Source organism: Temnothorax americanus, unplaced genomic scaffold (genome assembly GCF_048541705.1).
Source record: "Temnothorax americanus isolate GAGA-0224 unplaced genomic scaffold, ASM4854170v1 Scaffold31, whole genome shotgun sequence".
NCBI lineage: Eukaryota > Metazoa > Arthropoda > Insecta > Hymenoptera > Formicidae > Temnothorax > Temnothorax americanus.
Window position 1 is genome coordinate 48749 of NW_027509453.1, and position 13463 is coordinate 62211.

Sequence of the window (13463 nt, forward strand, 5' to 3'; positions counted from 1 at the left end):
ACGACCTCCAATGACGAAGATGAAAGTGGCTCCCGTTTTAATTTTATTTACGCGAAACTACGGCGTGACGTAAGCTTATAATCTTAACTCGATAGATATATATGACCCAATTCTATTGACTGACGTTTATGCCTAATTATTTGCACTTACGAGAAGGAAATTGCATCGAAATGGAAACCACATGCGATTTCTTTTATGATTTATTACGTGATTGATTACACAATTAAAAATTGAAAATTAAAATAAAAACGAATTAAAATTAATACAATAATTAATGTACGTATATTCGCGGAGAAAACGGAATTTCTAAAATATTATGTTGAATATTTCGCCCAATTTAAATGAGAATTTTGTTAAAAATCTTTTATTAAAATAATCGACAAAATAAAATCGGCTGTTGGATTGGGTGTTGCGTAAGTATAAGTGAGAATAGACGCGTCCGTATGCCATGCACGCGACTAGGAATGTCTGCCAATCTTAGCAAAGCATCACAAGGGTCAACTAACGACCTCGAGTCTACAAAAAGTTTCACTTTCTTTGGCGATAGAAAGTGGCTGCGGCCTTCGATGTTATTTTGCGATCTTTAGCCGACTGCTGGACGTCACGTTTAACATATTTTCGCGAACTGACAAAATTAAAATATTAGAAAATTACTTTATATTCTTATTTATGCTGTTCTCCTTCTTCCTCCATAAATTCACATTTATTTAAATTACTTTCTTCCTTCTCCTTTTCTACTTAACTACCTTGTTATAAAATTTATCATCGTCATTTGATTACCATTCATCGTTGCAGTAGTTCTTCCTGAGAGCTGCTGCTTCATCGAAAGCTAAATCTATGATTTTTATGGTCAATTTGTCAATGGTACCATAACGTATAGAAATAGAAACACTATGATAACCTTGACGGCTCTTGATATTGCCGGAAGAGAATGATCTTCCGTATAATCCTGAAATGATTCATAGGTCAGATAAAGTGAAACGTGCTTTCACTTGAAACGGCAATCGAGAGGACCAATGTGACACGATCTTTCGGAACATAATGGGAGCTTAACATAATAAGACACGCGATGAGCCGCGAGAATTAACTTTGCAACCTTTTTTTTCACTCGTTAATTATGACGTGCTTGTAAAGTTATGAATTACTGCTTCGAGCGTGACGTGTCTCTTTCCATTCTTATAGTTTTACAGATTGTACAATTGAAACAAATCATTTCTAATTGATAACAAAAGTCGCGACAAAATCACGGTATACTTATCCAATAAAAAAATTATTTAAACACGAAAAAAAAAGATTAGCTATACTGTAACTAATATAGTCGCGATATAGTCGGATAACTAACATTTTTTGCAGTAAGAACAAAAGGTTTTGCTACTATTGTTAAATCATAACTCTCGCTGTAAAAAATGTTAGTTATCCATATTTTACGACAAAATTTAGCTTTCTTTTTCGTGAAAAAAAAATATATATATAGTAATTAATTTATAAGCTATCTCATCTTCCTTCCGGAACCTATCGCGCGTCTTCTTGTTTATGGGCCTTCCAAAAATATGTTAACGATATAATAATATTCAGGAAATAAATGTCGCTGAATTGAGAATTTTCACTTCCGTTGACATAACGGTTTCGATTAGACCTCGCGTTTTATCATTTACATGCGGCCGGGTATCGAAGTGAAATCGTCGAACGCAGACGCATCGATTAGTGAGGTCTATGCGTGACTATTGCGTGATGCAAATGCGAATCTACGCAGACAAAAAGAATTATTGCGGAACACTCCGCGTTGGAAGCGTGTCGGCTCTAAGATCACTGGTCGGGAGGTCGATTTGAGGGACAAAGGCCGATTCTTTTGAGAGATGAGCGAGGGATTTTAGAATCGCGAGGACTTTCACCAGCAGTTCGAAAAAGTCAAGTGTCGATTTGTGCTGCAAGCAATTAAATCGGTGTGTGTGTGTGTGTGTGTGTGTGTTTACGCAATATAACGAGCTCAGGTCCGCATCCCGGCTGCGTTGTGCTACTAGTAAATTTCACGAAACCGCGCGCACGGTGTCAAACGATATTTCCTCATGCGACCCGTAGAGTAGTTAAAGAGATGTAAAGCAGGGTATTCACACGAGGAGTGGAGAGCAACAGAGGTGGGACAAGTAGGTGCACAAAATGCTAGTTCACGCGAATTGCGTAAACCTGTCAATCCATAATAACGCCGGAGAGACGTTTGACCTGTTGGCTACATTTCAGAGATGACAAAGACATTGCAAAGCCCCAGAAAAATACAGGCGAGAAAGAGAGGATAAATCCCAGAGAAATCGTGCTCTAATGTCGCAAAACGTCTCATTGAAAGTGTCTCGGGCTATGCAAATTATCGGTTTCGACAGACCTTTTACGAGGAACGGGCAAATTCCGAAGATCGATACTTGAAACTGGATCGCCATCGATACAGGGTTCGAACACCGCTCGCAGGGATCGCCAAATTATATTGTCTCGGAATTATGATTAATGACCATGTCGACGATGTGAAAGGGATAGAAGTACAAGGTATAAACATGTATTGCTTCCTAGTAAAAACGAAATAAATAGCATCGGTTAGAAACAATCACGTAACTCATCGCTCATATATCCGGTATCATATATATCCGGGATAGGTATATTAATGCTTATTGGCTCGTTGTAACGCCTGTATAATTTTGCTGATTACACGTCGTTTCGCGCAGGTCTGATTCGGTTTTTTCTTCATTAGCCACGCGTACGTACTTCTTTGTCTAGAAACTTAGTTAAGTTTAGTCTTACACAAAATGTCATAAGAACGAGACACGCGAAGAAATTGGCCACATCCAGGAATGCGAAGTGCTCCATTTGTCCGTTTCTTCCGGGTGTTCGGCTCTCGCACATACGTCCCGGACGCGCATATACCCGGATACGTGATATCAGATCCGGATAATGCGTAAGTGTTGAACGTATGCAAGCAATATATCAGTTTTTTTTTACCATACTCCTATATGTCTTTACGTACCATGCTTCGAATGAAACAAATGCAAGGTATCTTTCCGCAATAAAAGAGCTATACCGCTTACTTTTCGCTAAATGTATCAAATATCACACCGTCGCGCCGCAATATTTTCTAATCGAAAAGTGTGTATTAAAAATCTAGTTAAAAAATAAAGTCAAATCTAAATTTTGTAGCATTAATAATAATTGTAAAAATAATTGCAAATAATTACGATTGACGATTAGTCTGTAAGAATAAATAAATTTTATCTTATTTACAGATATTATATTATTAATAATCATAATTTATAATTAATGTTCTCAATGTTCAACCGTTAAAAGTGCGAATGGCGGAGTGTTATTCATGCATTTTGCGCAGAAAATTATTATTCACAATTTACCCGCAAGATTGCTCACAGGAAATAACAATTTTAAATGAGGTGGAAACGAAAGTTTGCACTGATGACGTGACATTTGTCCTTGCGCGGCTAGATTATCCTGCAATTATCACATAGAAGCTGGTAATACCCACATGATTTCAGCTGTAATGAGTTCGTTGTTGCAAAATAATCATTAGGCTTTATCAGAGAGGTCATGAGCCAACTCCACGGCCGTGACTGCGCTAAATGGAGCCTTTCCAAAGAGGCATGCAAAAAAAACCAAGAAGTAATCCTTTTTACAGTTATATCGAGAATACTGCATCCATCGCGAAAGTAATCCTTGAAAAATTGATAAAGTAATAGACTGCAGGCAAAGTGTGTGATTCAAAATAATTTCTTTATTTGCCGCGCGATTTGTCTTCGCGCAAATGACACGTAAGGAGAATTCGATGGAGGTGAATCGTAAGAACCGGGATGTGAGGCGTAAGAAGGACTAGGTGGCGGCGGCGGCGGCGCTGCATAAGGCGGCTTTGTGGGTGGACCGTACGTGGGTTTTTCTGGTTCTTGTGACGATTGTGAGGAACTGGCTGACAGACCTGCGCTGGAGCTCGACGATGTGCCGGACAAACCTGCGCTGGAGGTCGCCGACGTGGCCGACAGCTTCAGAAAAGCGCCGAGGACTTCCTTTAACGGCGCGAGAATCGCGTCGGCAGAACTCGGAGCTTGCTGTAAAAATAGATCGAGAGTGATTATCTCGGACAAAAATAACGAAAATGCCACTTCTCTGCGTGCACGGACATAAATAAATATAAAATGGGAGATATTATCTTTATCTGTTTCAATTCAAATTTTTCTCACAATTGTTAAACAAGTGTAAATTAAATTTGTAACAATCAAGTAACGTATGTACATTTAAAATTGTGTATGTGTAAAAAAAAATTTCTTACAGTGGGTCCATAGCCGTAGGATGTGGACGATTGGTACGTGTCTCTGTTACCATTCTGACCGTATCTATTGTACCCATTCTGGCCATAATTATTGTTACCATTGTAACCATATGTATTGTAACCGTAGTGACCTTTCTGTTTCGAACCAGCACTGGCACCGGCAAGCACGCCTGACACAACCGAGCTTACTAGAGATTTTACGTCTGAATCACCTGCCGAAGCGGCGAGTTCCTGAATATTAGAAATAATAAGAAAGCGTTTATTTAGTTTTGTAAAATGTAAAAAATGTAGAAAAAAAAGAGATATTAATCAAGGTTAATAAAAAACATTAAATTGTAATCATATAAAAGATACGTTGGGTGGTATGATGCGTACTTTACTTAGTTTAGCGGTGATACTGGCGACAAGGCCCGACAACACTGATTGCCCATATGGTCCTTGTGGCTAAAATCGACGAGATCACAAATAGATAAGAAATAATGCAAAATCATAATTGTACTATATTGTACGCAGAAAGGCTTACAAAAATATAAATTACCTTGCTTAAAGGCTCAGCCGATGCTCCAAATACAGATGCCGAACCCTGTACGCCATCGGGCTGAAATTCATAATAATAACTTCGTTTATATCTGCTTTTACATCCGCACGAAAATCAATTTCTTTCTTTCTTCACGGTCTACACAATTTACGATTCTACAATTTTATAAAATAAAATTCTTACGCCACTACTGCTGCGACTCAGCGGACCCGAAAGGGGGCCCGAAAGAGGCCCGATCAACGGCGCTATCAGCTGAATGATAGGTCCTAAAATGGCGCCGGAATCGCTACCTTTGCCTTCTGGGCCCTGAAGAGATTATTTTGGCGTCAGAGAGTAGACTTTGGAAATTATTACTCGCGGTAAATTTACCTCACTGAGCTTTTGAGAGAGCGGCAATAGGACCGCTGGAATATCGACGCCTCCCTCCTCTTCTGGCTAGAAAAGGAACAAACGTTAGATCGTTGTATAAATCTCCACGAATAATTTGAAGAGGAGACAGAGGAGACTGGTATTTTAATCTTACATCAGAGAGTCCTTCGAGAAGAGGAATCGCACCTTGAAGCACTTCTACTATATCGACGTCGGCTTCCGGCTAAAATATAATCATAAGCTTTCTGTTTTTCACGCTTCTCCTCTAATGTTGTATTGCGATAGAATGTATTGTGCAATCAGAAACATGATTATAGAAAATTCACAAATGTCACGGCTGTACCGCCATACAAGGTTTTGTCGATACGTTATCTTACATCACTAAGTTCTTCGAGAATTGGTGCAGCTAACGGTAATAAGTCGATCAGAGCTTGTATAGATCCACCCTCTTCTTCCTCATCTTCGTCTTCGTCTTCCTCTTGCGCTTCTGTTTGCGGTCCTTCGCCATTGTCATCGTCATTCTCATCATTGTCGGCCTGATCATTGCCGTTCTCATCATTGCCGTTCTCATCATTGCCGTTTTCATCATTGCCGTTTTCATTATTGCCGTTCTCATCATTGTCGTCCTCATCATCATCATCCTATAATGATATTTCACGTTATAATATTCATAGAACATATTTCTCTATAATAAATAAATAAAAAATGTGTAAGCTGCATACGCCTAGTTGCTGAGCTTGAAACGTTTCATTGCGTCTCCCACGATTAGGCGGCGTCTAAAGAAAATAATTACATTTTAATTAGTGACATTTTTGACAAATGTTACAATAGTCATTATGTAACCGTGCGACGAGTAATATGCAAATATAATTATTTATGATACCGTTGTACAATACTATTACGTCGAAAGCGTAAAAAAAGACGTACAATTATTTATCTATCGCTTCAGTATTGCATATATCTTATTAACGCGCAGTTAGATTCATTGATTTATCGATTTCGTCACCAGATCTGTCAGCGATAGATTGATAAAGAAAGAATTCGTCACATACATTGTCCTCATTTGTGCGATAAATTACCGAGACGACACTTTTATACATATTTATAAAAATATGTCCTCACAGGTTGAAAATATTGTAGCTAACGCAACCGAGTGTAAAGTTCAAATTTCACAATTTTTTTTTATTATCCGCCCGCGCGCCCGCGTTCTCTTCTCTACTTACCTCTTTTTGGTGACGAGTGCAATCGACTGTAAATTTCAATTTTACAGTTTTTTCATAATTATTGTTATATCGTTTTTAATTTTTATTTATCTTCTTTTGTGTAATTAACAATGGTTATCTGAGGCTGGTATTTATAGTCAGATCTTATTTCAAGACCGTCTTAAAGATGTATGTCGCTATAGCTATATGTAGTATAATTTTGTTTTCTTGATTAAACAGTGTAGAGCTAATCTCAAAAATTATTCATAAACAACATGGTATCATTGGGCTAGAGAAAGCGTAAAAATCCCAATTTTGTCCCATTTTTGTACTTGATATTGTTTAAATAAATCATTACAAAATTGAAAAAAAAAATATAACCAGAAAATCTTAAAAAACCGTAATTGCAATTCTCGATGTCATATAGAAGTATACCATAAAAATTTCATTCATTTTTACCGTACATAAGCAGAGTCAGCATCAGAGATACATATTATGATATTTACATGGGAAGTATATCTATATATACAATTTCTGTAACTTTTAAAGCAAATATCTCAGAAACGGGTCGGACAATCGATCGCAAATTTAACACAGGTTTTTGGGCTATACATATAAGTGCACAACCCCTGTAAATTTCAGCTTTATCCTGTTATTTTGACATAAGCAATATCTTTAAGTAATATCTTAAGACATGCTAATACGGCTCCGTGATTGGTTAAGGACATCTTGAGATTGTACTTAAGACAGTCTTAAATATAAGAACCGGCTATGAATACCGGCCTGAGTTAGATGTTGACATAAAATACAAAATATAATTTAATATATAAGAAAATTTATAATTTAGTTCTTAAATATGGACGCGAAGCAAATCAGTTTCTCCTTTCAAAAATCATTTGCTTAAGTGTCGTGTTTGAGCGTGAGTTTGATCTCAATTTTTTACAGTTGTTTCGCAAAAATCATTACGGCAATTACTTTTTATAGTTATTGTGTGAACGCCACTTTTATGAATATAGCGACATATTTCTTTTTTTCTTTCCAAGTACAATAGATTCACCATTTATCGCACGAAGCATTCTTTACGTCGTAAATAATTTATGTTTATCGGCTTAAACATAAATTATTTAAATTAATACAATTATGTGTATATTTAGAATTACGCTGCTTGAGATTTACTCACCTCGTCGAAGACCACTTGTATCTTCTGCGAGTTACCTTTCAAGATAGAGAGTACAGGCTTCGCGACGTTAATCTGAGTGGTATTCTTCGGCAGTTTCCGCAGAATACCCAACGTCCTCAACAAATCCCCGAGTGCGGACGCTTGTCGCTTTAAAGCCGAATTTTGCTTCTTTGTACTCTTCGGTTTTTTCTGGCTTTGCTTTTTCTGCTCGCGTACATTTTGCTCCTTCTCTTCTTCCTTTCCTTTTTTCACCTTCTCCTGCGTTTTCGTTTCACTCGTATCCGTGATGAAATCATTGAAAACGTTGACTTGTCCGGATTCGTTCGGAAGGGTGTAGTTTTGTTGGAAGTATGACAGAAACTCATTTGGAAGATCTCCAACCGCGGTGTAATCATTCGGCTGTATCCTCGTAGCTGCTGGTAGTTCTTTAGTGATCGCGACCACTGCTTGGAATGGAAAAGTCAACAGAGGTTCACCTACATGCGACAGATTTATTCCAGTTAATCCGTTATTCACGGTGATCGGCAATGCCTGTTCAAATTTGTTATTGTTAGCCTTGAGGCGAAGATTCAAGGAATTCTTCATAGCCTGAAGCTTCGCCGGTTCCTCGAAGCCGGAAACATTCTTATTAACGGTATTCTGATACGAGTTATCAACTGGTCTCGGTGGCAACGAAAGATACGTGTTGGAAGGTGGCTGCGGGAAGAAGTCGAAATTTCCAAAGGTATCAGTTTCACTTTGTTGAAAGGGATTCCCGATGTTGAAATCCACGTATTGTCCAAAATCAGTCGGCCCATTGTAATTCGACGTGGGAAGGCTAGAGGGATCCTGCCGACTGGATGCTGTCGGTCTCATCGCTCCCATGGGCAAAGGGTAAGCGACCACTTTTTCATCCGCTCTTTGCACGTGAGGCTCCTTGAGCCTTCGCGCCGGATAGTTCAGGCCTTGTCGTTTCTCATTGAGAGGTGCCTTCCTCATTATCTCCTGTAACTTCGAGCCTGAATTGCTCGCAAAAGAAACTCGTTTCTCGACTGACGGCGAGTTCTTCAAAGTCGACGAAGTTAAATTGATCTTCGACGCCATCAAACTCGTTACGTACTTGGACCAAGCGACTAAATCTTCTTTCGAAGAGATTTTCAGCGGCAGCTGAATCTCCAAGATCTTTGGGAGAGACGAGAAGCCTGGGTCGTTTTGAAACGGTGAATGTTTCTGAGGTGTCAAAGGCGCCGAGGACGCGAGATTAAATATTACCAGAATCAGAATGCAGTTCGAACGAGATAGTATCCTCGATAACATGAGGAACATCTTGAAAATCGATATTTCTGCTCCAAAGATTTTATTATTTCATTCGAAAGATTTAAAGGTTTAAGTACAATTAGTGGACGATTGCAATACCATAATTTTCGATTTCAGAAATTAACATCACATTTTCTTTATTTATATTCCTTGAGTTTTTGACAAATTCTGCAGATGCGTTTAATGAACTCAATAACACAAATCTGAAGGCAGGTGGCTAAATTGAGTTATATATAACTTCTCAAATAATAGCGCACTTGTACTTTTAATCTCACACTGCACTCACTATCACACAAGCAGGCACAGGGTAGCTGTCTTCTACAAACAACAATTTACATGTCGGATTAATTGAGTATAAACAGCTCGATTTTACCGAAGAAACTAAACGCGCGACGGTCGCGGAAGGAAGAGCTCGTAAGGACACGAGGATCGTACTTGAGGAACTGGACAGTTGAATAGGAAAATGGTTGCTTTATAGGCTGGGCCTAATCAAAGGCCTGTTTTTTCCCTGATCGCGGAAGCATGCACTTCTTTCCATGCACCAACGGGATATCGGGTCCGCTAATCATAGTACGTCGAACCGCGGGGGCGGTCGCGCTCACTTCCGTCGTTGCGTTTTCCATCGACGACGACGAGGTCTTCCTCTCTCCGGCTTTTGGATAATTACGCGCGCACAGGCGGGCAAGTATGTAATGCGAAACGCACGTGATGACAGACGAGACTTTCGTAAGGGCCGTGAGTGCCTAATCTTGTAGGAGCACGTGTGGCAATTTTGTAACATTGTAAATGGCGAAATTAGTTATTTTCTAGAGCTATAGCAGATGGGCATTACATTAGACGATGACGATGACGAGTGGCTGCACTGGACGTTGATTACCGGCGTGATTAAATAATTGCATCCATCAGCGAAAAGGTAAACCGTCGTTGAAACCATTTCACCGTTTACGTCTTCTTCTTCCGGGTGCTCCAACCTCATCGATATCGAATGTTACATCGTAATAGCTTTATTAAACCAATCGTTAAACTAGATGTAACTGCAGGCTAGTTATTTATTAATTTGTATCGTTAGCAATTGTATTATGTGCATCGTAACAATAAGAACTTGTCAGAAGCAGCTTTCGAAACATACCGATTTCAAGCACGCTATAGGACAACTCAATTCTTCGAGGAAAAGTTAATCTTAAGAGGTCCAGGCTTTGTTTCCGATTTCAAAACTGCATCTCTCCGCTTTGGATACTTCCTTTACAGAGCAGAATCGCTTAAAGTAAAACTGTAATAGTAAAGTACTCGGAGATTTATCTTGGTCACGACCGTGAACGTGATCTTGAGGTACTAACAATGAGAGCGAGTCTCTGTAATGAGTGATGGCATCCTATTTCTTATACGGGTACAAAGCAAGGACGCGTTCACACCCGCTCACGCTAATGACAGCTCTCACGACCGAGCCGAGTTGAAAGTGGCTGGTTTAGCTTAGGGCAAGGTAGAAAGTCACTAAAGATTCGAGACAGAGGATTCCGCTTTACAAGCTGTCTTTGTACAATTTACGTTGTGCAACTAGCTAGGATATTCTATGACAGTCGCTGTTAAATCACTGCTAATGAATCATTTCTAAGATATAAATGTCATTTAAATTTTGAATCAATGCAGATTGCCTAAAATAGTAAATTTCTATAATTTTTTAAAATAAAGATCGAAGTGTGAGATAAATAAGTAAAAGTAATAAAGCCAGAATATTTTAATAATGTCAAAACTGAATTTATAAATATTTTCAATAAGAAATTTAAAATTATTTAGGCAATAAATTAACAAATAAATAAAAAGTTAAACAGTGGCTAAAGATGATGCTTGAATTACAAGGACTCATTTATAAAACTCGAAAATACGATACGCAATAAAAAGAACCGAGTGTAAAATGTCAATTCAGGATCTTTCTTTAGCAACGAGAAGGTTATCCGGTTGCATTCGGTAACCTTTCACTTTTTCGAAGAAAGGTACGTTTATATAAAGCTTCCAAGTATTACAATCTGTAATTGGACCACAATTGAACGTAACGCCCGAAGAAAATGCACAAAGGAGATCCGGTACAACTAGTATAATTACGCGTACAGTACACACGTACGCAATATTAAAGAAGTATTACATGTGTACATATATAAATTCTTTTTTTATTTTTAGAGGATTATTATATTATTTTTGGAGGATCGCATTAATCATCTGCGAATTATAAAATTTATATCTTTGGCGAAGGATTTCCTAGTAATATTTAAGTAACTGTATGACACTAATAGCAGGACACAATGAACGACTCGACGTTGTTCAATCGAGCGTGATAAAATCGACGCGGAAAAAAGAATGGAACATACGAGGCCGATGGACTTTCCATTGCACAAATGCACGTTCAGTGTGCACTGTGCTGTCGAACAATTTGCGCGATTCGCAACATATCGTGCTTGCAACCATGTTCTTCCGCTCAATCCTGGTAAAACTATATATAACAATTTTGCAATTTTAGACAAGAAAGAGAAACAAAGACCTCAGAACGTAATTGCACGTATATTAGTTAGAAATATAAAATATAAATAAGTCATATGAACTATATATCGAAAAGTTATAATTTAATATATGAATCTTATATTTGTTTCCTTATACATTAAATTACAGTTTTTTTAAGTATACTTTTTGCAGGAAGTATAAGAACAGTTTCGCAAATCAAAGTGGAGACATTAATTTAGAAAAAAAACTATCGACATAAAAAAACCTAGCCTTTTTTTGTGCGCTATATTTTGCATGCTATAGCCCCTTATTAACGGTGAACTATTGGTAAGTAAGTTAGGAAAAAATAAATTTCGCTTAGCGAAAAATAGAAGTAAATCGCTATACTCGGAGGGGAAGTCGAATCAGTCAGCGATGAGGTATAAAAACTGGTTTCCCCACGGAATCTACGTAAACTTATCACCGCCATTATTATTACTCGCTGATCACCGTCCACCTTTCATTCTCTGTCGATCACTGCGACTTGCACGGTCTATTCTATCTGGATTATCTGTGCTAATCAAACCGTTCTTAGCTCCTGGCCAATATACTTCGGTCGTTCCTTCGGAGAACCCCGCCCTCCGTCGTCGTTTGCCTAGACCATCGCTTAAAATAAGTGAAAGGCTCTCAGATTTGTCAACAGCTCTAACAGCAATCCAATTTAATAAAACGTTCGTTGCACATCAAGAACAATATTTGTGTAACGTCCAGCTTACATAAAATAGTCGCCGGCTTTTCTTTTAACGCTATGTATTTCACGGATATACCGAGGGGGATAGCAAAAAACAGAAAATATCACGAGTATGTTATTAAAATTTAATAGATATAGCAATTAAAATTTGAAATATTATTGATGTAGATAAAGGTGTCTCCGTCTGGCGAACGTTCACCAAAGCCTTATAGCGCCTAATCGAGCTCTCTGTATCACGGTCTTGTCTTAATGAGATAGCTGTCGGTAAAATCGTCGTCAACGTTCAACGATTTCAAGTTCAATCCTGAAAAAGACCAGACGATTTATACAACAAAAAATATTTACTTGACTATAAAATAACAACAATATTCATGCATTAAGATACTACGACGTAAAAACTATTTCTGTCCATTTCTGTCACAATCACATGCATAATCGTAAATGTTTTCCTCATAATAAAATTCATGATTTATGTTAATTTGACATATTGAAATGATTAAAATATGATAATTACAGTTTTATTATGGGCTAACAAAATCAGCACAAATGTGAAACTTATACGTCTTTAAAAAAATCTGTAGAAACGGAAGAAATAATCACATTTATTGCGACGATAAAAACAAAGTCAACACAATTGACATGTAATATGTATACACATATTCATGCGTATAAATATATATATGTAAATTGCATTACGGCATCGTATTTAAATGACTTACGTCTGTCACATACGCTTCAACGTCAAACGCATTAAATGAAATCAATATTTTCATGTCTGTTACTATTTTAAGCTTAAGCGCAGAATGTTTAAACTAGTAGTGAAGTTAAGTAAGCTGACAAAAATAGATCGGCAACGTTAATTTCACTTCGCTGCAAACCTATGTAACAATCACGCAGACTCACTTATTTTATTTACTTTATTTCAGCTATAATATGATTCTTGCAGAAATACAGTTGAAAAACCGCGACGCTAAATGACCGCTAGGCTCTTTTCACCCTTTCGCAAATGCGGCGTAATCGATTCGAAGGATCGAACGAACGCTAAAGAACGTCGAAACATCCGTTCGAGAGAGAAACCTTTGCACCGCGCTGCTGTGCCAATCAATGATCATTTTCACTTTTACCCCGAACGATAAAAAATGCTGAACCGGCACCTAACGTCGCACCGAGCGTGCGCCATGTACAATGTGCGTGAAACTTGTATTTTAGATGCAATCGAGTAGCGCACGGAGAACACGATTGCATGGTGAACTCGGGCCCGCGATCGAACGGACCCCGCTTTCATGCAAATCTCAAGTAGTGGCAAGGTTAACAACATTCGCGCGACGAACTATTCTTTATTC

General features: G+C 38.1%; 1 protein-coding gene and 1 long non-coding RNA gene across 2 annotated transcripts; one reads left to right on the forward strand and one right to left on the reverse strand.

The window, feature by feature from the left end:
• Positions 1-1831: 1831 nt before the first annotated feature.
• Positions 1832-4682, forward strand: LOC143900985 (uncharacterized). Its single transcript, XR_013257934.1, has 3 exons — positions 1832-2144; positions 2239-4345; positions 4440-4682. It is a non-coding gene; the product is annotated as an uncharacterized LOC143900985 (long non-coding RNA).
• On the reverse strand, positions 4254-9879 carry LOC143900984 (uncharacterized). The gene is made up of 9 exons (XM_077412821.1): positions 7602-9879; positions 5942-5995; positions 5597-5860; positions 5374-5442; positions 5220-5285; positions 5034-5156; positions 4851-4910; positions 4688-4756; positions 4254-4543 (listed from the first exon to the last, which is right to left on the reverse strand). Exons 1-9 carry the CDS (start codon positions 8904-8906, stop codon positions 4259-4261), a joined length of 2295 nt encoding a protein of 764 aa, XP_077268947.1. The 5' UTR covers positions 8907-9879; the 3' UTR covers positions 4254-4258.
• Between the last annotated feature and the right edge of the window lie 3584 nt (positions 9880-13463).

Coding starts and splice junctions, on each gene's coding strand:
- LOC143900984 (XM_077412821.1), bottom strand. CDS start 8,906: ATGTTCCTCATGTTATCGAGGATACTATCTCGTTCGAACTGCATTCTG. Junction 5,286..5,373: donor TTCTCGAAGGACTCTCTGAT/GTAAGATTAAAA, acceptor TTCCTTTTCTAG/CCAGAAGAGGAGGGAGGCGT. Junction 4,757..4,850: donor CGGCTGAGCCTTTAAGCAAG/GTAATTTATATT, acceptor CGTCGATTTTAG/CCACAAGGACCATATGGGCA.